The sequence below is a fragment of the Oryzias melastigma genome, linkage group LG12, assembly GCF_002922805.2.
Source record: "Oryzias melastigma strain HK-1 linkage group LG12, ASM292280v2, whole genome shotgun sequence".
Lineage (NCBI taxonomy): Eukaryota > Metazoa > Chordata > Actinopteri > Beloniformes > Adrianichthyidae > Oryzias > Oryzias melastigma.
In genome coordinates, this window is record NC_050523.1 from 26,947,374 (window position 1) to 26,972,707 (window position 25,334).

A 25,334-nucleotide genomic window follows, 5' to 3' on the forward strand; every position below is an offset into this window, starting at 1 on the left:
TCTGGAGGGCCGGATCCGGCCCCCGGGCCTTGACTTTGACACATGAGGTTCACAGAATTATTGAGTGACGCCTCTTGGACTAAATGTACCTGATCTATTGTACACTTATTTTACTCAAGTTAGGTAATAAAATAATTGTCACGTGTAATACTTTTTGCTAAGGATATACTAATTTTACTGCATATGTTAAAGTATTAGAAAACTTAAAAAAATATATTTCTTAGCAAATAAATCATTTACAAAAACAACAGAAGAGAACTACATTACAGGGAACAAGGAAACTTTAACTTATAAATAAGAGATTTTTAAAAGTATTTTTAATTACATTTCTTGGAGATGATTAATACGAAAAATTTAAGCTAATGTTTGGTATTTGGATTGGAAATCTGTTTGTTTTAAGCAAACATAACATCAATAAAGCATATAACAGCACAACAGACAAAAATACAAAAGTCATATCAAACTTAAGACAATTAGGAATAAAATTGAAATGAAATTGTTCATATTTTCACCAAGTAATTAATATAATTATTACTCTTAATCGTAAATAAAGATGTTTATTCTTTTGTATATAAAGCAATGACGCAATGACACTATTAACTTTAAAGATTTTCACAAGAAACATATACCGGTACATATAATACGTTTATACTACATTAGTAAAGCTGCTTTGGTGAAAATGTAAGAAATAATTATTGAAGTTAAAGGTAAAAGCAGAAATATTTGCATATTTCTCTCTCTCTCTCTTTTTTTTTTTTAGTTTTGTCCAGTGAGAGAACATTTGTTTTGTGTAAGTTTTCTGTCTTTGACAGGAATGTGGACATTCTCGGCTGCCGTAAGAGGACAGTTCATGCGTCGTGTCTTCTGACAGCCAATCAGCTTGCTGTGTGCTTTGGGGAGGCGTGTCTTCCCGTGTATGCTACTCAGACTAGACCGGCTAAGAGACCGGTTAAGAGACTGACTCGCGGCTGCGACTCTCACCCACGGGAACCGGACTTCTCTGGACTTGAACCAGCGACTCGAACGCAGGTCGGTAAGACCCCGCGTGGTTATTTATTCGTGTTTGCGGGATGCGGGAATCTGCGGTGCCGTCAGACTTCAACTTCCGGCAGAGCAGCTAACCTGCTGTTTACCTGAGAGACTGAGCGCGTGACCACAACAACACAGGAGCGTCTGTTGGTGATTTTCGGTTCTTTTTCCAAAGTGTAGGTCCTGTATGTTCTCAGAAATGTTTGAGGTTATCACGTGTCCACAGATACGCGCGCGAATTTAAGGTTCAGTGATGCTATTATAAATAAATCAGAGAGTTTGTTTACTTTACCACATGATGAAACCGAAAAATTAGAGTAATTAGATTACTTTTAGATTTACACTGATACTACCTGTAGCTTGTCTTCTTGGTGTCTAATAGTTTCCATCTCGGTGTACCTGTGTGACCTACAGGTCAGCATCAGACTAGAACCGGTTCTGATGTTTCTCCATAAGGGTTCAGTCTGAGTTTAAGCACCTTTTCTTTGTGTGGTCACTTCACGGTCTTTATCTGTGGTTGTAGTTATGTTTCATTTTTAATTTAGATGTAAAACAATAAAACAAATATAACATGAACATGTTTGAACACAGAAAACATCACAAATTTGTCAGACGATGGACTGGTTTAATGTCAGAAAATCTATTCATGGACCGGCTTGTACACAGATAAAGTGGGTGTTTGCTTCTTCTTCTTCTTCTTCTTCTTTTTTTTTTAAAGCTTCCAGTTTCCCTTAATGTTTGATAAAGTACCGCATCTTTAAAATATCTGCAGTTGCTTTAAACTTTATTGGAAACTTTATTGGAAACTTTATTGGACACTGTTTCACCCTCGTCTTCTTCTGTTTCCACTTTTCAAATCTGTTTGTTTTCTGTTAACCTTGCTAGCTTGTAGTGGTGCAGCAAACGATTATTTTAATAGTCGACTAATCACCGATTATTTTTTCCGAGTAGTCGACTAATAGGCAAACATCTTAACCATCATTAGCTTTAAACTAACTAAAAACTAATGCTAGAGATGATGCTGTAAGCTGAGTTTGGCCACTGAAGATGCTAGTGCTGAAGATGCTAGTGCTGAAGATGCTAGTGATGTAGATGCTTGTGTTGACAGCTGAAGATGCAGAAATTGATAGTTAAAAACGTTGTTGATAGTTAAAATTTCTAAAGCTAATAGCTGAAAACGCTGAAGATGATAGCCAGCTAAAATATGAACTAAATGCCAAATTAGCCTAAAAAAACATAGGTTCACCAAAACAGCTATCACGTAGCTGAAATATTGGCTAAATTCCTAAATAACAAACAAAAAAATCTTAAATTTGCTAAAATAACTAGCATGTAGCTAAAATATTAACTAAACTCCAAAATAGCCTAAGAAACATTAATAAATGCCAACATAGTCCAAAAAGCTAGTATAATGCTATTATAACTTTCAACTTTACTACACTCTGACTCCATATAATATAAAGTTACGATTAATCGACTAATAAATTAGTCGTTGACTATTTTAATAGTCGATTAGTCGTGGCAGCTCTTCTAGCTTGGACGTTTCAGTGCGCCATACTGGTACTGGTCCATGGACCAGGGTTGGTGACAACTGATTGAACAACAGATCTTCAGCTTTAAATGTTTTATTCTAAAAGACAGCTTAAAATTCAAGCTTTGTTTTTTGTTATGGGATGTGCAGCTCAGGGTGATATTTGATATTAATGCTCAATGATTTAGGGAAAAGTTCTACTTTAGAGGAGACAGCAGTCATCTGTGGGTTTTGGATCGGAGAACCTCTGAAGTGTTTTCTTCCATCGTCTTCATCCCATCAGGTTTCTGTCTTCTTGAACTTGTTTGTTTAGTTCAAACATAGATTTTAGACCAGTGACTTGATCCTTGAACCAAATGTTCAGATTTTTCTGGATCAATTGAGCTTTCTCAAAAGTAATCATACTGATTTTCTCCGTGGAGAATTTCTAGAGACCTTTATGACTCCTGGTCAGAAACTCTATAAAACCTTAGAATAATAAAAGTCAATAACTGACTCTTGTGACTCGGCTCTTCTTTGTGCACAACAACCTTCAGGCTTTTTATTCCTATATAAACAGTGAAGTGGAATTCTACATCTACGTTCCCACGTTGATTTCTGTATTAATAATTCTTCTAAAAGATCCACTTCAGTTTCAGTACCACAGAAGTCCAATAACTGGTTGGTCCTGAGCTTCGCCGTGTGAATCTGTGAGTCCATCAAGCAGCAGTCATCGTCTCCGCTCACTTTTCTGTCACCAGACCAGCACTTTCCGCTGTGTCAGAATCCACTGAGCTGTCTTAGACCGACCTCAGAGCCTGGAGAGGACCTGAGCTGAGCTTCAAATGTCCACACAGATCCTCTTCCAGACTGAGTGAAGCACAAACCAAACCAGAGAACTAAATCTGAAAGCCAAGCTAAACTACAAACAAAAGCGGAACAGAAGAACTGCAGGAAAGCAGAAGAAACAGACCACAGCTTGAATAGAGACTTTAGAGCTCTTCTGCAGAAATGAGTCTGTGTGCAAACCTGCTGATGGCTTCTTCTATTTGAACCTCACTTCTGAGCACGTAAATAAAGAGCTCTCAGTAACAGGAAGGGGGAGAGATTGCTTCACACTAAGGTACCGCCCACAACTCAGGTGAATTTTCACTAAGCTCCTGTCGCTCTGCAGAAACTATGTCCTAGTCCAGGGGTCTGCAACCTGCGGCTCCAGATCCACACGTGGCTCTTTTATCGGAGTCAGCAGCTCCATGAGAACAGCTGTCTAACCAAAACTACCTAAAGAAAACGAATAAGCAAAGCCAGCAAACTAAGACTACCAAGATCCAAACTAAAATAACAAAACCCAGCAGTGTAAGACTGCTGGGGAGAAAAATAACAAAAAAAGGAAAATAAAAATAAAATAGCATTTTTTAAAGTAAGGATACTTAATTATCATTTATTTAATTTAGATGAGTTAAATGTATAAATTGATGTCTGAGGTTCACATAGATGATAAACTATGTAGGTTTTTACATCCTGTTGACCTGAAGACGTCTTGTTTGTTCAACTCTACCTCCAGAATGAACAGATTTTATATGCAAAGCAAAACTTTGGTAAAAAGTTTGACCTTTATGAGTTAAAAGCACATATCTTATGGTGAACAGCATTGGTTACTAGCAGCTCAGAGCTGAACTGAGATGATTTTTTTTCTTTAGATAGTACTGGCTCAATGAGCCACTTTTCTCCTTCAGAATCTACTGGAATTACCGTGTTAACGGTTGACAATTTACTGTACATTAACGATTTTGTGCTAAAGCGTCACTGACGTCTCAGGTGTTAAAGGGTTGAGTCTTGTTTTAATGTTAAAAACAAATGAAGCAAAGAAGCTTCATGATCCATTACAGGTTATAAAAACTATTGTTTTATTGTCTTTATTTTTAGTTAGCATTTAGCTTAAACACTCAAGTTTAAAGCTAAAGAAGGTTAAGATGTGTGTTTTACGTCCAATTTACGCATGATCCGATTAGTCAACTAATAGGAAAAATAATTGGTGATTAGTCGACTGTTAAAATAATGGTTCATTGGAGTCCGACCCACAGGAACCTCTTCAACGTCTGTGTGCAGCAGGTGATGAGAGCTGGGAGGCTTCAGCTGAAGGAGTGATGATGGAGGAGGAGGCCCGGCCTCTGCTGAGCTCGCAGCACGCTGCGGACTCTCGCCAAGCCTCTGCGGGATCGCTGGACATCAGGGCCAAAAGGTAGGAGCCACAGTGATTCTTAAAACACTACTGAGAAATGAAAAATAGTCTTTACCGACTGTTCAATGGTCACTTCCTTCATGTGACTGCAGAGGCTTTGATGGGGAAATTGAAATGACCCTTGACCTCCCACACACCGTCAACTGCTGACTAACGTGGACTGTTTGTCCTGTACAAGGTGCAGACAGTGAGGTCTCATTTTACTGCCCCCCTCACTGTAAAATCAGATTTATGTCCGTCCTCCATCCGCCGTCTTCACCTCACTTCACTCCTGTGTTTTCTTCAGGGGAACATGGGTACTGGTGATTTTGGAAGGGGGTGGGGGGCACATACGGGCAAAAGGAAGCAGAAACGGCTTTTGTGGAGTTTAATGTTTCACTCTGACCCCCCCCTCCAGCTTCCTGGTATTCACTTTGAGTGTGTACGCTAAGACGTAGGGCCGGCCTCCACGTAAGCTGTTTATGTGAATATCAAAGCTGTTTGGTATTTCACAGAGACCAGCCAGCTCTCCCCAGCTTGTTATTGAAGAGGATGTTCTGTGTTTGTGTTTCCCTGAATCCATGCTGTCGATGCTGAAAGAGTTGAGGGGTGGAATCACTGGATGATGATAGATGCTGATGCTGCAGATTCTGGGCCGTTGTGTGCAGATGCAGAGTCGCTCTGCTGCTGCATTTGGGAAGTCTGTGGAAAACCTCTGGGATCCAGCAGCCTAGAGGAAACTTCCGATGGTGTTTTCAGCATCTCTGCAGTCAGACTGAACACAGAAATGCAGCTGCAGATGTTTGACATGTTAGTAGGGACGATCTTCACATAGCTCACATTTTTACCGTTTCATGTGACGACGATGTGAGGTTGGTTCAGGTTCAACCACACTTTCAAGACTAAACGCAAACAACAACAACTGACAGCTTAACGGCAAAGTCCCAATTCCATTTTTTTAAATAAATTAAATGTTTTTAAAGTCAGAAAAAAAATTATATGTGATTAAAAGGAATATATTTGATTATTTGTATCAAAATCCTGCATTTAAAGTCCCACTCTGATCATCTTTTGATCGATTTTAAAGCATTCCCAGTGGTTCTTCAATTAGGATTTTTCTGCTGTTTTTGCCAAAAAAAGGACATAGTTTCTGCAGAGCGGCAGGAGTTCAGCAGAAATTCACCTCTGAGTTGTGGGCGGGACTGTTGGGGTGGAGCGACCTAACCCACCCCTGTCTGTTACCGAGAGCTCTCTGTTTACACTCTCCTGCTAGCTTACAGACCCTCACATCCCCAATTTAACATTCCTGGTGCAACAGAAATAGCGAACAGTATCAGAGCTGTCCAGTTGAACCGTTTAGATCCAGATTCCAGCTCAGACCAGGAAAACAAAGACGTTCATGGATCTATTTGTATACAAGTAGATGCATCAGAATGGAGAGGAGCAGGGAGACTGTGACCTGACACGGTCACTGATTTTTTTTAATACATCTTTTTTTGTCCTGATTCACAACAATTTGAAAATAGATACTCAGAAATGTAGTTCTGATCTTGATTTTCTTTATATACGTCCTCCATCATTAAAATAATGCAACAAAAACCTGTTAAAAACACTCTTCATCAGAGTGGGTCTTTAGAAAAGGTTCCAGAACTGAACGTGGTTTTACTGTCATTTGATTTTTGTTGTCTCTTAATCTTTTTTTAATTAATCTTTTGCTGTGGTGGATCATCATGAAGCTTCAAAGTTAAACTTTAGATGATTCATAAAGAAACCAGTGAGTGATGAGAGTGAAACCACCGTAAAGCTCAGTACATGAGAAACTCCAGGAGAAAAATGAAGTGGAAGCCAGACGGAAACCCATAACGCTGTCCGACTGAAACTACACGCAGCACAGAACAGGCCGGAAGTTATAAGGTGGTAGGACAGACGAGGTGGAGGTTTAAGGTGGTAGGACAGACGAGGTGGAGGTTTAAGGTGGTAGGACAGACGAGGTGGAGGTTTAAGGTGGAACGAACAGACGAGGTGGAGGTTTAAGGTGGTAGGACAGACTATGTGAAGGTTTAAGGTGGAAAGAACAGACTAGGTGGAAAGTTTAAGGTGGTAGGACAGACTAGGTGGTGGTTTAAGGTGGAAAGAACAGACTAGGCGAGGGGTTATGGTAAAATTGCTATACTGAGGTCTTAAAGTGGATGTTTAAGGCAGAATGATACATGTGATAGGTGTTTAAGGTGGTAGGACAGAGAATGCAGGGGTGTAAGGTGGAATGACAGACGTTGGTGTCTCTGTCATCATAAAAACAGATGTGTCAGAACCATATCCAGCTGCTCCGTCCGTGTGTCTCTCCTCCTTCTATCAGGGCGCAGCAGCTGTAAAGCTGACGCTGCACAGGAAGATGTTCTATGTCATGCTGACTAAGGAAACTTTACCCGTCTGAGCTGCTGACTCTGCAAAAACACCAGCAGCTTCTTCATGGAGCCTCTGGGCTGTTTGTTTCAGAGAAGGTGCCTAAAAAAGGTTCTTTTGTTCCTGCAGGCCTTTCTACGTAGAACCTCGGAACATCGTGGACCACGACCCTCAGGAGAGGATCTCTGCCGAAGCCGCCATCCTTAACAGCAGACTGCACTACTACAGCCGGCTGACGGGCTCCTCTGACCCGCTGCTGGTGGGTTTGCTCTTTTCTCTCAGGACCAGAAAAGATCAGGATCTCATTCCTAAAGGCTGCTGCAAACAAAGACTGTGAACATGCTCGTGTGCACGTTTTAATGCAGGAGTCGGTGTTTGTATGGAAAAAGCTTTAATACGAACGTCATTCTGCAGGGAAACTTTGAAGAAACTCTGAGGTTCTCCAAACACAAAGGAGATTTTTTAGGTTAAAGTTCACAAAACGACCCACTGAAAATGAACTGAAAGAGATTTTTATACTTTATCTGTCACCGTACAGAAAAATGATAGTGGATGTGACTCAGAAATCCCACAGAAACAGAAGGAAGTGAACTCCAGTCACCAGCATCTGCGGTGTGGGTCATGGACCTCCCTCTCCTGCAGTTCCTCCTGGAGGAGGTGTTATTTGTAACCTTTTGAGCCTAAATCTCTATTTTTGTCTACTTTTTTACCTCTATATTTTTAATTGGAAAGACTTCTTGAACCTGCTATCATTTTAACCTCACACCCTCACTTATGTGACAGACCTTATTTTGTCATTTTCCATGTTTTATTCACAAATCCTATAACAGCAGGAAAGGCCATCAGTAAATAAAGGGATTAATTTAGCTGTAGAAACCTAAAAAAGTCTTTAACAAACAGTTTTAGAAGTGAAAGCCCTGTTAGCTGTTTGAACACCAGGTGTGAGAAATTTGTTCTCCACATTTGAACCATCTGCTGGCAGAGGGGTGAGCTGCAGACTCAGTCGGGAACCATGTGGTTGTTTAATCTCTCAATCCAATCTCTTAATGACTCACTCCAATGAAAATCCTGTTTTTGCTGTTTTAAACATGTTCTGAGAAGCATTTTTATCATGATGCAGGACTTATATTGAGAAAAAATACATTTAAAGTAAAACATTTAAAATTAAAACTAGGTTTTTGAGTATTTCCTTATTTAAATCGGGATTGATCAGGAGCAGATAAAAACCTGCAGTTTGTAAAAGGTTTGTGATGCAAAACCTTCCATGGACGGGCTAAAGTTTCCTCGTATTTTGTGTGTTTTCTGTAACATATTTCAAAACCAAAATCTTCCACAAGGGTTTCTCCTTTGCTGTCGATCATTCCGTAACTTCTTGATGACCTCCGAGTGTTGGTTATCCCTGTCTAAACCAGCTTGCTAGCTATCCAGTTGCATTAGCCTCGTTAGCTGGACCGTTGTACCATATGTATGCGTTATTAAAAGTTTAAGTTTTATTTTCAACATAGTTTTATTCTGCTGGTGTCATCGCCGCCCGTCTGGAAGTCCTCAAGCGTCGATCGGTTACAAAGGGTTCAAATCCTGCAGGTGCACGCCTGATTTCAGCTGCACAACAAGATCTGTGTTTGGGTCCATCTGACCCCCCCTCTGCTGATGTTTTCCCCAGAGCCCCCCCAACCATGTGGTCCCACAGCCCGAGGAGATCTACATCTACAGTCCTCTTGGAATCGCTTTCAAGATCCCAGAGGGAGACCAGACTGCCAAGAACTCCAGCCTCATTTCCATGTGAGCCCCTCCCTCCCTGAGCCCCCCCTTTCCTCTGCCACCGCTCTCATGTTGCTTCTGGTTTTGCAGCTTCGCCATCTGGAACACGATGATGGGGACGTCCATCCTCAGCATACCGTGGGGCATCAAACAGGTGAGTCAGTGGCAGAGCGGCTCGTAGCTGGAAACCTGTTGACCTGTGACCCGACACACCTGAGGGTTTCTCTGTCTGGACTCTGGTTCCAGGCGGGCTTCACGCTGGGAGTCTTCATCCTGGTGTTCACAGGTCTGCTCACTCTGTACTGCTGCTACATCGTCCTCAAGTCACCAAAGACCATCAGTGAGTCCACAGTTGATTTATTTTTTCATTTAGAAATGACCCTATGCAAAAACAAATCTATCCTGTAAACTTTCTCTTGTTTTCACGACAACTCAAACGCCAAAACTGAGAAATGTAGATCATTAAAAACATTCATCATTTTTCATTCATTTAAACCCTGGGATCAGCTCACAGATTTTTGCATTTTGGAAAACGTTCCTATAGCAGAAGGCTATTGGATGCAGCGCGTTTCTCCACATTCTCAGTCGATGCTTCCATGTAGCGACTTTGGACTGTAGCTCCTCCCACACACACGTCAGGAGTGTCAAGTTTATGAACACGGTTTTGGACAAGCATCACATTTGACGGGCACTGAAAGAGAGGCGCCGACCCCAATTTGATGACCGAATGGCGTTCGGTGTGAACGCAGGATTACAGCTGTAGATGTGCACACACTGGACGGATCATCTCTGACATCACACACTTCAGTAGGAACAAATACAAATTCAGACTGAAGTGGGAGGGGTGGAATAGAATAGAAAATGTTTACTTTTATAGAACTTTTCCCAGAAAGAATCACAAAGTTCTTTACAAGAGGACCATAAAATCAAATGAAAAATGCAAAAGTAATAAAAGACAATAATAGTAATAAAAAATGTAAAAACAGTAAAACATACTAAAATAAGGACTAAAATCAACTAAAAGCTCTCCTGTATAAAAACCTGGGATTTAAAACACTCGACAGAGTCAATCTGACGCAGTGACAGTAGCAGGAAGTTCCAAAGACCAGGAGCAACGACTTGAAATGAGAGATCTCCTCTAGTCTTAAAGCGGGTTCTTGGAATGCTCAAAAGATTTTGGTTGGAAGACCTCAAGGATCGGGTCAAAAAAGAGAGCTACAGCGATAACATTCTGTTAATGACTGAGTAGTAGAGCTGAACAGAACTGGAACACTTTGTGCTTCTGGGATTGTTCTGTAGTAAGGAATGGAGGCAGTGGGGTTGAAGTCAGCAGGAGCTGAAATAAAGACCTCGACTGCTGCACTTTCAGATGAATAACCTGAAGCATCTTCTCCTCTTTCTGATCCTTGAATCAGAATTTTTTCATGACCTCTGATTTTACTGCCATGTCTTTCAGAAAGTGTGGATACCACAGATTGGGAGTTTCCGGATGTTTGCCGGCACTACTTTGGAAAGTTTGGTCAGTGGTCCAGCCTCTTCTTCTCCCTGGTGTCTCTCATTGGAGCCATGGTGGTTTACTGGGTCCTCATGTCCAACTTCTTGTTCAACACGGGGCAGTTCATCTACAGTGAGTCACACAGACACATCGACTGCTTTGTGGATTCTCCAGCTGTGACCTCAGAACACACTAGACCACTAGAACCCTATAGAACACATATCAAAGTCAAGGCCCGGGTCCGGCCCCCGGGCCTTAACTTTGACACGTGCTTTGGGCCTTCCTGTGTTCCTGTGGTAGAAAGCAGATCAGTCTCAGTGGTTTCTTGTGTCGTCTGCAGATCAGGCTCACAACATCAACACATCAGATTCTCATTTTGGAACCAACGGTTCAGATCAAGGTTAGTGGGGTTCAATATTTCCCTTTAGTTTCCCTTAACTGTGAAGGTTTTTTTCCATCCTCTGTTAAATATCTGCAGCTGCTTTAAAGTTTATTTATGCACTAAATTTCATGTAGGAGCCATAAAAATGTGATCTAGATTTCCTCTTAACCTATAACTGTCAAAGTGGAGGGAAAAAAAATCAGACGCCAACTTCAGCCTCGTCCCACTTTTAAGATTCAACAGGTGAATATATATATAAGAACAGTCACTAAAACTGTAATAACAAACTTGAATCCACTGAACAACTTTATTAACATTAGAGACTTTCTTTATGAATATTATACATTATTATGGTCTGTGGGATCAACTGTCACAATGAATCTGGATTGAAGTAAAGAATCCTGGTTTTTGTCTGCTAAATTTCTTTTATTTTGAAGTTAAGGATCTTCTTCTGTTTCCTTGTTGGATCTTTTTTGCTAAATGAAACGTTCCTAATGTGTTTATTTTTTGTTAACTTTGCTAGCTTGGACGTTTCAGTTTAGCAGTCGTAACAGCCGCTTGAAGAAAATAGTGGAGGCATTTTTGACACGTGACCGAGTGACCTGATATCCAGCAAGAAGGTGTCGGATGTGGTGCGGAGAATCCAGTAGTTTTCCAAAATAAAACTTCTGCAGTCCGGTCCCACCTTCCCACCGATCAGTGCTGGTCCGCTGGGGTCGGGGAGCCCTGTTTTGGGTGAGGTTCTCTGCTTGTACTCAGAGGATTCCTCCTGTCTTTGGATGCAGTCATCTGTCCGTACCCGGTCATCCATCCCGACGGGGACAGCTGCGGCGGCGGCCATGCTGGAAATGACACTTCCTTTGAGCGCCTCTGGAGTAAAACGAACACTGTCCCGCTCTACCTCATCGTTTTGCTCCTCCCACTGCTCTGCTTCCGCTCCGCCTCCTTCTTCGCCCGCTTCACCTTCCTGGGTAAGACGGGTCCAGATGGGCGGGGTTAGCTTGAGCTCTGCTGTTTGCAGAGGAGGAACATTTCAGAAGACTGTAGCAGGTCAGAGGGACGTCTTGTTCCACTGAGCAGCTTCAGTTGTGTGTAGTTGGAGGTTAACCAGGTGACTGCTTCACCACTCCAAACCGTCTCCTCCAGGGACCATTTCTGTCATCTACCTGATCGTTCTGGTCACCATCAAAGCCGCTCGCCTCGGCTTTCACCTGGAGTTCCACTGGTTTGAACCCACTCACTTCTATGTTCCAGGTAAATCTTTTACTTTTGTCCCACAAACTTTATTTCAGCAGAGCTCTTTAGAGCTCAAAAACACAGCTGTGGTCCTGATGCTGATGTGTGGGTTCTCCTGCTCCAGAGTTCAGGGTGCTCTTCCCTCAGCTGACCGGGGTCCTCACTCTGGCCTTCTTCATCCACAACTGCATCATCACACTGATGAAGAACAACAAGCACCAGGAGAACAACGTGAGCCGTCTCTGTCATTGTTGTTGAACCAACCCTGTTATGGTCATTTAGGCTGTGACTGCTGTTAGTTAGTTACAGGAGGCCTCCCTAATCATCTGTCTGCAGTAGCTGGTAGATGAATCTAATAATTATGGCCGGGAATCGATTAAAAAAATATTAACTGATTAATCGCAAATCTGGAAAAGATTCATCGTGATAAATCACCTTTTTTTTTAGTTACAGTATTTGCCAGCCACCTATTAACTACATATAATCATAATATGAAATCACGCACATAATTGTACATTAAGAACGTTTATTTTTATTCCTTTGGAACCTACAGCCTAAAGCTCAGTTTTTATCTACTTTTGAATTTACCTCTGTATTTTGAAGTTGAAAGACTACCTGTTTGTTTATTTGGTCTCATTTTAATCAGCACAACCTCTCCTATGTAGCACTACCTTTATTTAGTCACACACTAGACATAAAATCATGTAAAAACAGAAAATTCCATCTGAAAAAATGTTATTCATTTTGCTGTAGAAACCCCAAAAATGTTTAACAAACTGTTTTAAATACAGAGAATGAAAGTTTTAGGTTTAATTTATTAAAAACCAGAACAATAAAATAAATCAACAAACTTAACATGTTTTTTGAATGAAAATACAAAAAAATTCAGGCTAGAGTCACACCAGACGGACCAAAAAATCAGAATCTCTCACTGCTGTATATTTGACATTTTTCCTAGAATTCTGTTTTTCTTTTTCTTTTTTTCAGCTATTTCTTTTTTTCCTCATAAACTTTCTTTATTATATTTGTGAAAAATATTAAACATTTTTTGGGAGAAGTTGATGGATTTCAGGTCATCTTGGCTGGAATCTACACAGGTGTGGGCGTGTCTCTCCATTCTGATCTGCTCGCTTCCTCTGACGTCAGTGGGTGGGACTTTCACGGAGAACCGCGGAGTTTCCTCAATTTTGGGACAACGCCGGAGCTTGTTTTTCCTGAAATCTCTTTTATTCAGAAAAAAACAATCAGAATTTCCGGATAACAGCTGTCTCAGTAAATCCATATTTGGAGGAGAACCTGCTGGTTTTGTCTGTTAATGGCAGATTTCTTCTTCTTTTAAGTCAAAGACTCTTCCTCCAGCTTCTCCAAAAAATATTCCTAAGATGTTTTTTTTATTTTTATTATTGGCTTAGCTAATTTAGCAGATGTAGCAGATGCTTCAAGTAGGTGGCGGTTGTATTTAAGATGTGATGGAGGTGAAACAATATGACGTGTCAGGAGTGAATAATAGAAAGAAGCGGACAGAATCCAGTAGTTTTCCAAAATAAAACTTCCTTCCGACAGCCATCCTAAAGAATCATGAACGATGCTCTGTGTGACGTGATGGGAGAAATGCTACTCCTCTTTTTCTGTAGTAACTTGATGAGCTGAACCTCTATATCAAAAGAAAACAGCTCTTTCTCTAAGGACTTTTCCCTCAGTCACTCAGGTTGTTTATGGAGGCCTCCATCGTTTTAGCTTCTTGTAATACTACAGTTGAATCAGTGCTCCCCCTGCAGGTGAGCTGCAGCATGTGCACCTCATCCTCACCTCAAACGTTGTAGGTTTTGGTTGTGAACAGCATCACAGTGTGAGCCGACCTGCATCCCTGACTCCATCCTCTTTAGAAGTCCACACTCTGGACCCAAGTGTCTCAGTGGGACAACACCTTCTCCACATGTTAATTTAGAACAGGGGTGTCAAACTCAGTCGCACAGGGAACCAAAATCCCAAACACGCCTTAGGTTGTGGGACGAACAGGATAAACATTTATTTAACACACTAAAACTACATTTTTTAAAATAATTATGAACTAGATATATAAACATTACCTGTGATAATGATGGTGTGAATGCTGTAAACTGAATTTGGCTGCTGAAGATGCTGAAAACGATAGCTGAGAACCAGCTAAAATATCAGCTAAAAACAAAATTAGAATTAAAAAAAACTTAGGTTAGTCAAAACAGCTAGCATGTAGCTAGAATATTTAGCTAAACTGGAAAATAGCTTAAAAAATCTTAATAATGCCAAAATAGTTCAAAAACCTAGCAGAGAGCCAATTTTTAAAACTTTAAAACTAACTTTTTAACATAATTATGAATAATAAAAAGGCAGAAATATTATTCCAGAATAAATCAACTTAAACCTTAAATAACTTTCAATATTTTACTCTCCATTAAAATATATTTTGTCAAAATTATATAAGTTAGAAATGAGCGCAAGATAACAATAAAATAGAATGATCTGGAGGGCTGGATAGAACTACCCAGAGGGCCGCGTCCGGCCCCCGGGCCTTGACTTTGACACGTGTGCTTTAGTGCCACCATGTGGATCCATGAAGAAGTTTTGGTTTATTGAAATGAAAATTGGTTCAAACTAGATGGAAATGCAGAAATAATGACATTGAAAAGTAAAGGTGGTTTATGGTGATGTTGTGTGTTTGTGTAAATCCTTGTTTGTGCTTCAGGTCCGGGACCTGTCTGTGGCCTATCTCCTGGTGGGGCTGACGTACCTCTATGTGGGGGTGTTGATTTTTGGCTCCTTTCCTGCACCGCCTCTCATCAAAGACTGCATCCAGCCAGTACGTTTTCTGTGAAAACACTCCGAATTCAGAGAAGTTTTCAGCAGAGAGGGAGGGAGAAGTCTGCTGCACACGGACCTTATTCTGAATGTAGACCAAAGGTTTCCCATGATCCTCAAAATGATTCAATTGTTCACCAACAAAAAAACGCTGATTTTCAGCTCACTTCCTTGCTAGCAGTCTGGACTTTGGCATGCAGCTGACGGTGGCCCGGCTTCTGCTGGTGTCGGTTCTGTTGGTGCTAGAGGCTCTGAGGGCATTATGTATTATGTATGAGGGTATTACAGTCTAGAGCAGTGAGTTTGACTCTTTCCACATACTTCATTCATTCATTATCCAGCTGGTGAGAAAAGATTTGCAACTAAAGTGCAGACTTTCAAAACTCCCAGAACTTTTTGTTTTCCTCCAATGTGTGACTGAAGAGAGTGTCGTACTGACCAGTCTGTTTGCTCACAATTTAAAACAAGTTATTACATGTAGTGTTTTAAAATAGTATTTGTCAGTCGAAGATTCTATTCCATTTTAAGAGTTTGTAATATTCAACAAACAAACATTTCAACTGTGAGAGACTGAATGTAATAACATAAACCAGGAAATCGCAATGAATTTATTTTTCAAGATGCCGTAAGTTTTTAACATGATTATGAACTAGATATGAAGCATCACTTGCAGTAAAGCTAGTGTGAGTGCTGTAAGCTGAATTTGGCCGTTGAAGATGCTAAAATTGATAGCTAAAAACACTGAAGCTGATAGCTGAAAATGCTGAAGTTAATAGCTGAAGACGATGAAGCTGATAGTTAGATAAAATATTAGCTAAATGCCAAATTATCCTAAAAAAAACCCTTAGGTTAGCCTAAACAGCTAGCATGTAGCTGAACTATTAGCATAATTCCAAAATAGCCTAAAAAATCTTAGTAAATGCCAAAATAGTCCAAAAAGCTAGCAGAATCCCGGTTTTTAAAAACTTTAAAACTGTAACTTTTTAACATAAATATGAATAATAAAAAGTCAGGAATATTATTCCAGAATAAATCAACTTAAACATTAAATAACTTTCAATATTTTACTCTACAAGATAACATCGGGTCATTAATAACAATAAAATAAAATGATCTGGAGGGCCGGATCCGGCCCCCGGGCCTTGACTTTGACACGTGCTCTACTGGGTCAGTCTGTTCCTGAAGTAGTGGATTCTGTGGACTTCAACCAAACTTTATGATTCAGGATTTCTTGAGCTTTTCCCCATGAACAGATACGTGGGTCAGAAGCTGAAAAATGAGGTTCAGTTTCAGGATCAGAGCTCAGACGTGATCTTTGTCTTCCAGAACTTCCTGGATAACTTTCCCAGCAATGATGTTCTGGTCTTCGTGGCTCGGGTCTGCCTGCTGTTCCAGATGGTCACGGTCTATCCCATGCTGGGGTACCTGGTGAGGGTTCAGGTCATGGGTCAGCTCTTTGGAAACCATTACCCCAGGTAAGATGCTGTTACTGCTGCTGGGTCTTAAACCTCAGGAGGAGAAACTGTGAGGTTTGGTCCTCTCTCACTGAATGTGATGGTGTTCTGCTCAGCAGCTCAGGACAGGAACATCAGTTCATAAGATCAGTCATGAAAACTCCTGAAAGTGAAGCTCTCTACATCAGCAAACATAAGAATAACAATGTACAAAGTCATGCAAATGTCTTTAAAACTATCTTCAGAGGTTCTGGTAGTTCAGTCTGTTGACCTCTGCACTCCCTCCACAGCTTCTTCCACGTTCTGTTTCTGAACATCCTCATTGTTGGGGTGGGCGTTCTCATGGCCAAGTTCTATCCCAACATTGGATCCATTATCCGGTGAGTTCTGATCTCTGCCACGCAGGAACGTGCACGCTCCCCTGTCCTCTGAGGGTTTGAACAATAAAACCTCTATTTTTTGGTGTTTTTATCAAACTTCTTGAGTGTCCTGGGGGAGGAGGTTCAGAGGACATGTTTTATGTTGTTTTCCTTTCTTAGACTTGATCAAAAATTCCAATTCAAGTTGTATGGAGGGATTTTTGTGCCACCATACTGCAAGCAAAACTCACAGTTTTAAGATCAAAGTTTTCTAAGTTGCAAACAAAGAACAGCTGATTGGTCTAAATTCCATCCATTCAGGTGTCTCTGCCTCACATTACCATGCTTGGGGACAGAGGCAGACTTTCCATCTGTTCTATTCGGTCGGAACTCTACAGTCTTCAACCATTCTGGCCCGATTCTCTTTGAGCAGAACTCAGAAGGAACATCAAAGCTCAAATATTCACCAGGGTTCTGGATTTATTCATGTTAGTGTAGTGACCAGCTTGTTTTCTGGAGCAGAAAAACGTCTCGGCGTCGTCTCCGTGCAGCCGTCCGTTACATTACATTACGATTATGCATGCATAAATGAGCTTTAGTTTATTTCATGACTAAAATGTTAAAAAAATTAAGAGAAAGTTGAATTCTTTCATGAATATTTTTTTACTTGGGACAAAAGTAAACAGGAGTTCTTAGAAATGAGTCGAGAACTCAAAATCAAAGATAGGGCGATTGAGAGATGAGGCACTACGCATCTTAAAACGTTTGTTGGCATTTTTTTTTTTAAGACAAAAAAAAGTTTTCAAACGCAAAAAAAGTTATTATTAAATAATTTATTTGCAACACATAAAATTTTGTTTGCAACTTGGAACATTTTGATCCCAAAACTGTGACTTTTGCTTGCAATATGATGGCACAAAAATCACTCCATTGCGTTGAAGTAAAAATAACGACTGTAGAGAGTTGAAAGAAAGTAGTGGAAATGGCCTCTGCGTCTGCAGGTCTGCACGTTCTGATGAAGGCCTGCGTGCGTTTGGGGCGGGTCCGTGGGGATGCTGACGCCTCCCTGTCTCCTCAGGTTCTCCGGAGCCATCTGCGGTCTGGCTCTGGTCTTCGTGTTTCCTGCTCTGGTCCACATGATCCCCCTGAAGCGGGAGGGCCGGCTCACCTGGCTGTCCGCCGCCCTCCACAGCTTCCTGATTCTGATGGGCGTGGCCAATGTGATTGCTCAGTTCTTGATGTGAAAGGACGACCCCCCTCCCCCCTCATTAGAGTTATGAACTCAGTTACTTTGAGGATGAAGTCATTTAGAAGCTTGATTTATATTTACGTCTGTCTGTCTGTCTTTACACACTGAATGAAGAAATGTGGGCCGTGCACAGTTCACGTGCACATCACTGCAGGGGATTGGTGTGACCTAACAGGAAGGGGCGGGACTCTGAGGAAACGTCTCCACTGAGAGGTTCCAGTTTGTCATCTGTCCTGCAGGAACGTTCTGAGTTCTGTTCACGCCTGAGAATCCTTTTAAAATGATCCATTTGTGTTTTCAAGTCAGATCTTCTGTTTGTTTGAGGTCCGTTCATCAAATGAACTTTGTCCAACCAGTTTTATGTTAGGATTGAAAAAAGGGAATTTTGTGAAAAAAATAATAAAAAGTTTGACTTTCAGTGACTGAGAGTTCCTTTTCTCCCTCAAAATCTGCTGGAATTATCATGTTAATGATTGAAAAGTTACAGTACGTTAAAGATTTTGTGTTCAAGCTTCAATTTTGATCTTTAAATTCCTTTTTTGTTTCTTAACTTTGTAGAACTCTTTGCTCTGAGGCTGAAGCTCTGGTTTCAAACAATCAAAAATCTCACTGACATTCAACATTTAAATGATTTGATGTCAAACATCAACAGTTTGGTTTGGATTAAGCAGTTTTTTGGGGATTTATAATGTGGGTCCACCGATTCTGGAATGGGTAAAAACCTGTTTTCTCTAAGCTGAACTTTTAAAATCAGTCTATAATTTTCAGCTTTTCTTCTTAACCCTTTGACACTGGAGATCTGGTGTTTATGTACTTTGATTTACTGTAACTTTTCAACCATTAATACGATAATTCCAGTAGATTTTGCTGCTTTTCTCCTTCAAAATCTACTGGAACTATCGTGTTAACAATTGAAAAATGACAGTACGTTAAAGATTTTGTGTTCAAGCGTCAACGGCGCCGTGATTAAAGGGTTAAAGGCTTGCTTGGCCCTAATTATTCATACTCTCCTTGATAAAATTTCGGACAGACGGACAACTAAAAACAGACTGAACTGGACCGTGAGCTGATGTTGCAGCCTTGGTTCTTTAATACAAACCGATTCTCTGCTCAGAACATGTTTCCACCTCCACTGTTCATGCAGCTGTTTGAAGCTGTGCTCTTAAGGTCTCTGGTGCCTGTTGGGGCGGGACTCCTGAACCCACTGGTGGGTGATGACACAGCTCGCCTTCCGCTGAGGAAGCGGAGGCTCAGGATGCAAGAGGAGGCCAGTCCATCACCCAGGCTGAAGATTAAGTCCACAAATGTCCCTGAATGAACTCAAAAGAACATTTCAACCACACACTAACCGGTCACTGGGTTGGACCTGCTTTTGCCTTTAACCGTCTTAATCCTTAATGGCATGGATCCAACAAGGTACTGGAAACATTCTCAGAGAGTTTGGTCCACATTGACATAACGTCTCACAGTTGATGCCGATCTCCCGTTCCACCATATCCTAAAGGTTCTATGGACTCAATGCACAGAGCTGTGAGATGTATTTCTGGTTTCAAATAAAACTGCTTGTTTACTTCCGGTTGTGGTCATCTGTATGCATCGACTTACTAAATCTCTCTGTACTTTCCCTGGTATTGTGTAATTTTCATTATTTCTTACATTGTATGTTAAACACGAAACACCCATGCTCACAAAACGCTATCCTGCATGATCATGTGACTTCTTGGGATGAATCGCAACTACACTGCTCACAAAAATTAAAGCAGCACTTTAAAGAAACACATTAGATCCATCAGATCTCAATATGAAGTTGTATATCTATACAAATAACGACAGGACAGTGTCTTAGGAACAGAAGGATGCCAAGTATTTTAATGGAAATAAAAGTGTTCAGCCTACAGAGGCTCAGTTGTGTAGACACCATAAAATCAGAGTGAGATGAAGTCCATTTTATCCAAACTTAATTTCTGCAACTCAAAATGCTTTTCAGTATCTTGTGTGGCCCCCACCAGCTTGTATGCACGCTTGACAACGTGGCGGCATGCTCCTAATGAGACGACGGATGGTGTCTTGTGGCATTTCCTCCCAGATCTGTGTGAGGGCATCCCTGAGCTGTTGTACAGTCTGAGGAGCAACCTGGCGGCGCCTAATGGACCCAAACATAATGTCCCAGAGATGTTCTATTGGGTTTAAGTCAGGGGATGGTGAAGGCCATTCAATTGTTTCAATTCCTTCATCCTCCAGGTACTGCCTGCATACTCTTGACACGTGAGGCCGGGCATTGTCGTGCATTAGGAGGAAACCAGGACCTACTGCACCAGCGTAGGGTCTGACAATGGGTTCAAGGATTTCATCTGGATACCTTATGGCAGTCAGAGCACCATTTCCTAGGCAGTAGAGGTCTGTGCGTCCCTCCATGGATATGCCTCCCCAGACCATCACTGACCCACCACCAAACCTGTCATGTTGAACCATGTTGCAGGCAGCACAACGTTCTCCTTGTCTTCTCCAGAGTCTTTCACGTCTATCACAGGTACTCAGGGTGAACCTGCTCTCGTCTGTGAAAAGTACAGGGCGCCAGTGGTGGACTTGAAAATTCTGGTGTTCTTGAGCAAATGCCAGTGGAGCTCCACGGTGCTGGGCAGTGAGCACAGGGCCCAGTACAGTCTACATTTCTGTCCACAGAACCTCTGCTATCTGGATATTTTCTCTTTTTCTGACCATTCTCTGTAAACCCTAGAGATGGTTGTGGTGACAATCCCAGGAGATCAGCAGTTTCTGAAATATCAGACCAGCCTGTCTAGAACAAAACACCTTTTTTCCTCATTTGATGCTCGGTTTGAACTGCAGCAGATCGTCTTGACCACGTCTACATGGCTAAAAGCATCGAGTTGCTGCCATAAGATTGGCTGATTGGAGATTTGTGTTAATGGGCAGTTGGACAAATGTGATTATAAAGTAGCCAGTGAGTGTATATGAAAAGAACAATAAAACTAGCTAGAAGAAGAAACAGAAAGAATGATGTTCCGATTGATTCCAGCAGGTGGCAGCACTAACCTCATTGTGTCAAACATCATTGAGAAACTGATGGTGAATATCCAGGAAAGTAACAACCAAATCACAAGGACGCTTGTTATGTTATTACTAGTGATCAATCACAACTCCTTAATCATGTTATTTTCTGTACATTTCTACAGTTTTTTGCTGTAACTGATGTGGAAATAAGTTACAACCAAAAGCTGAATCCCATTGACTTTATTACTGTGAAGAGTGGATAAATGTCAGGCTTTAGATCTGCAATTATTATGAAAATATCAAGAGAAAGGGAAAATAAAAGCTTTAAAGTGTTGTTTTGATTTTACCCCCATCCCCCCTCCACTTGCTGGAACAGAAATCTGAACCCTCAACCTGAGAACGTCAGCACCAAACCTGTCTGACAAGATAGCACAGATGTGGCCGTTGGCAATACCAGCCCTGACGTTTAGATTGACATTATTCATCCGACTTTATCTTTAGAAAGCATCTGTAATCAGACATGCATAAACACAAATTCAAGTACAGAAAGTCCTGCGGGGGCTGAGGAGCTTTTTTTTTCAGCTGAAACTCAGCTTTGGTCCATTTACACCAGTAAGACGTGTCCTTCAGGCGTTTCCTGGGTCACTGGCACAGAGGCAGAAAACCCTGAGAAGGTAATCAATATGTTAGCCGCTAATTCAGAGGCCTGACAGGAAGTAACCCCCCACCCCCTCCGGATAGCATTACTGGCATTAGTTTTGTCTGAGGGGGGAAAGGGTCAGAGGAGTGTCAGAGCTCGGAGACCTGACCTCTCTGACTGTCCTCATCTCGTTTAGCCCCCCCACCCCCAACAGCAGCTGGATCACCTTGGATCGTTGTCCGGCCTGTTAGCCAGTGTGGGTGGGGGCTGGGAGGTTAATAGTTTTAATGGTGGTCTGGGGGCTTTGTGTCACATGTTCTGGAAGAGGTGACTTTTGAGACCAGTATAACCAGTTTAACCAACACCCTCAAGGACAGACTGGACACTAAGATTATTACTTTGGGGTGGGCGTGTGCAGACCACATCTGCTGCTCAGGATGTCCATCAATGTTTGATGAAGGATATGAAATGATTGAAAGTCGTAGACTCTGAGCACAGGTTGTCAAACACAAATGCTGGCATGAAGAATGTCAGAACTTCCAAAAAAAAAAAATCTCTGTAGGACTGAAGTAGAGGCTTGGTGAGCATAGCCGGCAGTAAGTCAGACATGTTCCCGGTACATGTTGGACTCCAAGAGGGCTGCACGGTTCTGTTTATGGTTTTTATTGTTAGAATTTCTAGGTGCAGCAAGAGCAGGAGGGGATCTGGTTCGGAGACCACAGGATTTCATCTCTGCTCTTTGCAGATGATGTTGTTCTGGTGGCTTCATCGAGCCAGGACCTCCAGCATGTATTGGAGCGGTTTGCAGCTGGGATGAGGGTCAGCACCGCTAAGTCTGAGGCCATGGTTCTGGACCGGAAAAAGGTACTTTACCCTCTCTCGGTGGGTGGAGTGCTCCTACCTCAGGTGGAGGAGTTTAAATATCTTGGATTGGAGCGGCATCCACTGTTATGCAGTCGTTGTACCAATCTGATGTGGTGAAGAGAGAGCTGAGCCAGAAAGCGAAGCTCTCAATTTACGGGTCGATCTTCATTCCAGTACTCACCTATGGTCATGACCTCTGGGTCATGAGCGAAAGAACGAGGTCCCGACCAACAAGGGTGGCCCTTGGAGATAAGGTGAGAAGCTCGGTCACCCAGAGTAGAGCTGCTTCTCCACATTGAGAGGAGCCAGTTGAGGTGGCTTGTGCATCTGGTCCGGATGTCTCCTGGATGCCTCCCTGGAGAGGTTTTCCGGGCATGTCCCACTGGGCGGAGGCCCCAGGGAAGACCCAGGACACGCTGGACAGACTATGTTTCTTGGCTGGCCTGGGAACGCCTCGGGGTCCCCCCAGAGGAGCTGGAGGAAGTGGCCGGGGAGAGGGAAGTCTGGGCATCTTTGCTTAGACTGCTGCCCGACTACCCGGTCCCGGATGAGCGGAAGAAGATGGATAGAGAATTCCAAAATTCAGAGAGACCCATCCATACATCCATTGAACCTGCTGAATACCTTTATCCCTGCTGCTGTTATGTAAAGGTGCGGTGAACCCTGTTCAGGTCATCGGTCTGTTGCAGGGCCAAACATTCACACAATCATCTATTGGCAGTTTCGGATCACCGATGAACCTATTAGGTATGTTTTTGGACTGTGGGAGGAAACTGGAGAAAACCCTCTGGGAGAACATGCAAAGTCCACACAGAAAGGATCCAGTTGCTAAAAACCACCGTGCAGTCATCCAGAGAGATATTTTACCTACTACACCTAATCGTCTCCAAAGTTTTTATCTTTGCCTTCAAGGACCCCATCCTCCTAAATTGAACTCCTGCAACAGTTTCTTCCTGTATAACTGCTGTCCGTCTGGATTAGTCTGAACATATTCAGAATAATCCACAGCCACATGTCCAGATCAAGCTGATAACCTGGTTACTGAGGGAGTGACCAGATTCCTTCACCAATTACCTCTCCTATCATGTTGATGATCACACATTGTTTCTTTGTTCTGCATTCACACTGAAGTGAACCGCACCAGACTTCATTTCCTGTTTCTCTTGTTTGGCTCTAACCAGAGTTCAGGTGAGTTTTCACACCTAAAAAAACATCAGTACCATCAGAGGAAACTAGCTGTGGGATAGATCAAACAGCCCTTGAGTGAAAAAAAATATAATCAAAAAAATATAAGCTGTTTGTACACAGTGCTGTAACCAGGTAAAATCATCAGAAGTGTAAAGAACATGAAGTAGAAAAAAGGTAAACGTCACAAGAAATCCAAGCAGGATGAAGTGTCCATCCATCTTCTGGACCCGCTTACTCCCTTTTGGGGTTGTTGGGCTGCTGGAGCCTATCCTAGTTGCTATTGGGTGAGGGTAGATACACCCAGGACAGGTTGCCAGTCTGTCGATGGGCCAAATAAGTAAGTATAGATCATAAAATAACTTTAGAGGACGTCTCAAAATCAAGGCCCGGGGGCCGGATCCGGCCCTCCAGATCATTTTATTTTATTGTTATTAATGACCCAATGTTATCTTGTGCTCATTTCTAACTTGTATAATTTTGACAAAGTAAGAGAGTAAAATATTGAAAGTTATTTAAGGTTTAAGTTGATTTATTCTGGAATAATGTTCCTGCCTTTTTACTATAAAAAATTTATGTTAAAAGGTTACGGCCATGAAGTTTTAGAAATTGTCATTTCTGTTAGATTTTTGGACTATTCTGGGATTTACTAAAATTTTTGAGGCTATTTTGGAGTTTAGCTAATATTTCAGCTACATGCTGCTTTTTGGCTAATTTAGGCTTTTTTCAAGTTTTTTTAGGCTGTTTTGGAGTTTGGCTAATATTTACATGCTAGCTGTTTTGGCTAATTTGGGCTTTTTTCAGCTTTTTTGGCTATTGTAAAGTTTTGCTTTTTGTCGGCTACATGCTGGCTGTTTTGGCAAACCTAAGTTTGTATTTTATTTTAGGCTGATTTGTCATTTTGCTAATCTTTTAGTTGACTATCAGCTTCAGTGTTTCAGTCCTTTCTCACTCTAGTGTTTTTGCAGATAATGCTATATATCTAGTTCATAATTATGGTTCTAAAAACGTAGTTTTAGTCTGTTCAATAAAGGTTTCTCCTGTTGTAATCAATCCAATTTTTCTTCAGACTTACTAAATAATCCTGTGTGCAGATTAATGTGTACACAAATCTCTGCAGTCATGAGGACCAGCTACTGATAAGTAACAGACATTTTCTTTGGCCCAAACACTGAAAAATCTGTTTTTAGGTGATTTTAGGACATGGATCTCCAACCTGCGGCTCTGGAGCCATTTGTGGCTCTTTTATCCCTTTATTGTGGCTCTTTAGCTTTAATGAATTGTATACATATTAGGATTAGTTTTTTAGGTTTTGTCATTTCTGCTCAGATTTTTAACATGTCAAACAATTCAACAAAAAAGTTTAATTTACCGTCAGAAATTTTGTAGAAATGTTCTTTAAATTTGTGTTTTTGATTCATAGTTAGTCAAATAAAAGTCTGTTTTATTTTGGTAAATGGTGCTAAAGTGGTTAAAGTTTTGAACAAATGCAGTTTAAAATCATTGAAAAGGATTTAGAGTTTGTGTTTTTTGTGCCTCACACCTTAGAGACAATAAAAAAGTCTCCATTTATTTTAAGAGTTTTTTTTAATAGATTCTTCTAAAATGTTGTTTATATACTTGAAGGGGAAAAAATGATGGTGGCACACCAAAATCATAATGTATAAAACTGTCTTGCATCTTAATTTAAAGGGTA

The 25,334-nt window shown here is 41.4% G+C and overlaps 1 protein-coding gene across 2 annotated transcripts; it reads left to right on the top strand.

The window, feature by feature from the left end:
• The first annotated feature begins 628 nt into the window (after positions 1-628).
• Positions 629-18,359, top strand: slc38a9 (solute carrier family 38 member 9). Of its 2 annotated transcripts, none has more exons than XM_024263274.2 (15): positions 629-1,029; positions 4,652-4,781; positions 7,293-7,422; positions 8,827-8,945; positions 9,015-9,078; positions 9,171-9,264; positions 10,381-10,551; positions 10,760-10,819; positions 11,587-11,772; positions 11,948-12,055; positions 12,162-12,268; positions 14,763-14,876; positions 16,202-16,350; positions 16,620-16,709; positions 17,767-17,932. In XM_024263274.2, the coding sequence occupies exons 2-15, from the start codon at positions 4,687-4,689 to the stop codon at positions 17,930-17,932; spliced, it is 1,653 nt and encodes a 550-aa protein (XP_024119042.1). In that variant the 5' UTR covers positions 629-1,029; positions 4,652-4,686. The 2 variants fall into 2 exon arrangements, with proteins under 2 accessions (XP_024119042.1, XP_024119040.1); XM_024263272.2 differs by having other exon boundaries at positions 630-1,029; positions 4,649-4,781; positions 17,767-18,359.
• The last annotated feature ends 6,975 nt before the right edge of the window (positions 18,360-25,334 follow it).

What these genes read in the sequence shown, in the direction of transcription:
- slc38a9 (XM_024263274.2), top strand. Translation starts at nt 4,687, where the DNA reads ATGATGGAGGAGGAGGCCCGGCCTCTGCTGAGCTCGCAGCACGCTGCG. An exon ending in TACCGTGGGGCATCAAACAG is followed by an intron (nt 9,079 to 9,170) that starts GTGAGTCAGTGG and finishes CTCTGGTTCCAG; the next exon opens with GCGGGCTTCACGCTGGGAGT. An exon ending in TCAAAGACTGCATCCAGCCA is followed by an intron (nt 14,877 to 16,201) that starts GTACGTTTTCTG and finishes TTTGTCTTCCAG; the next exon opens with AACTTCCTGGATAACTTTCC.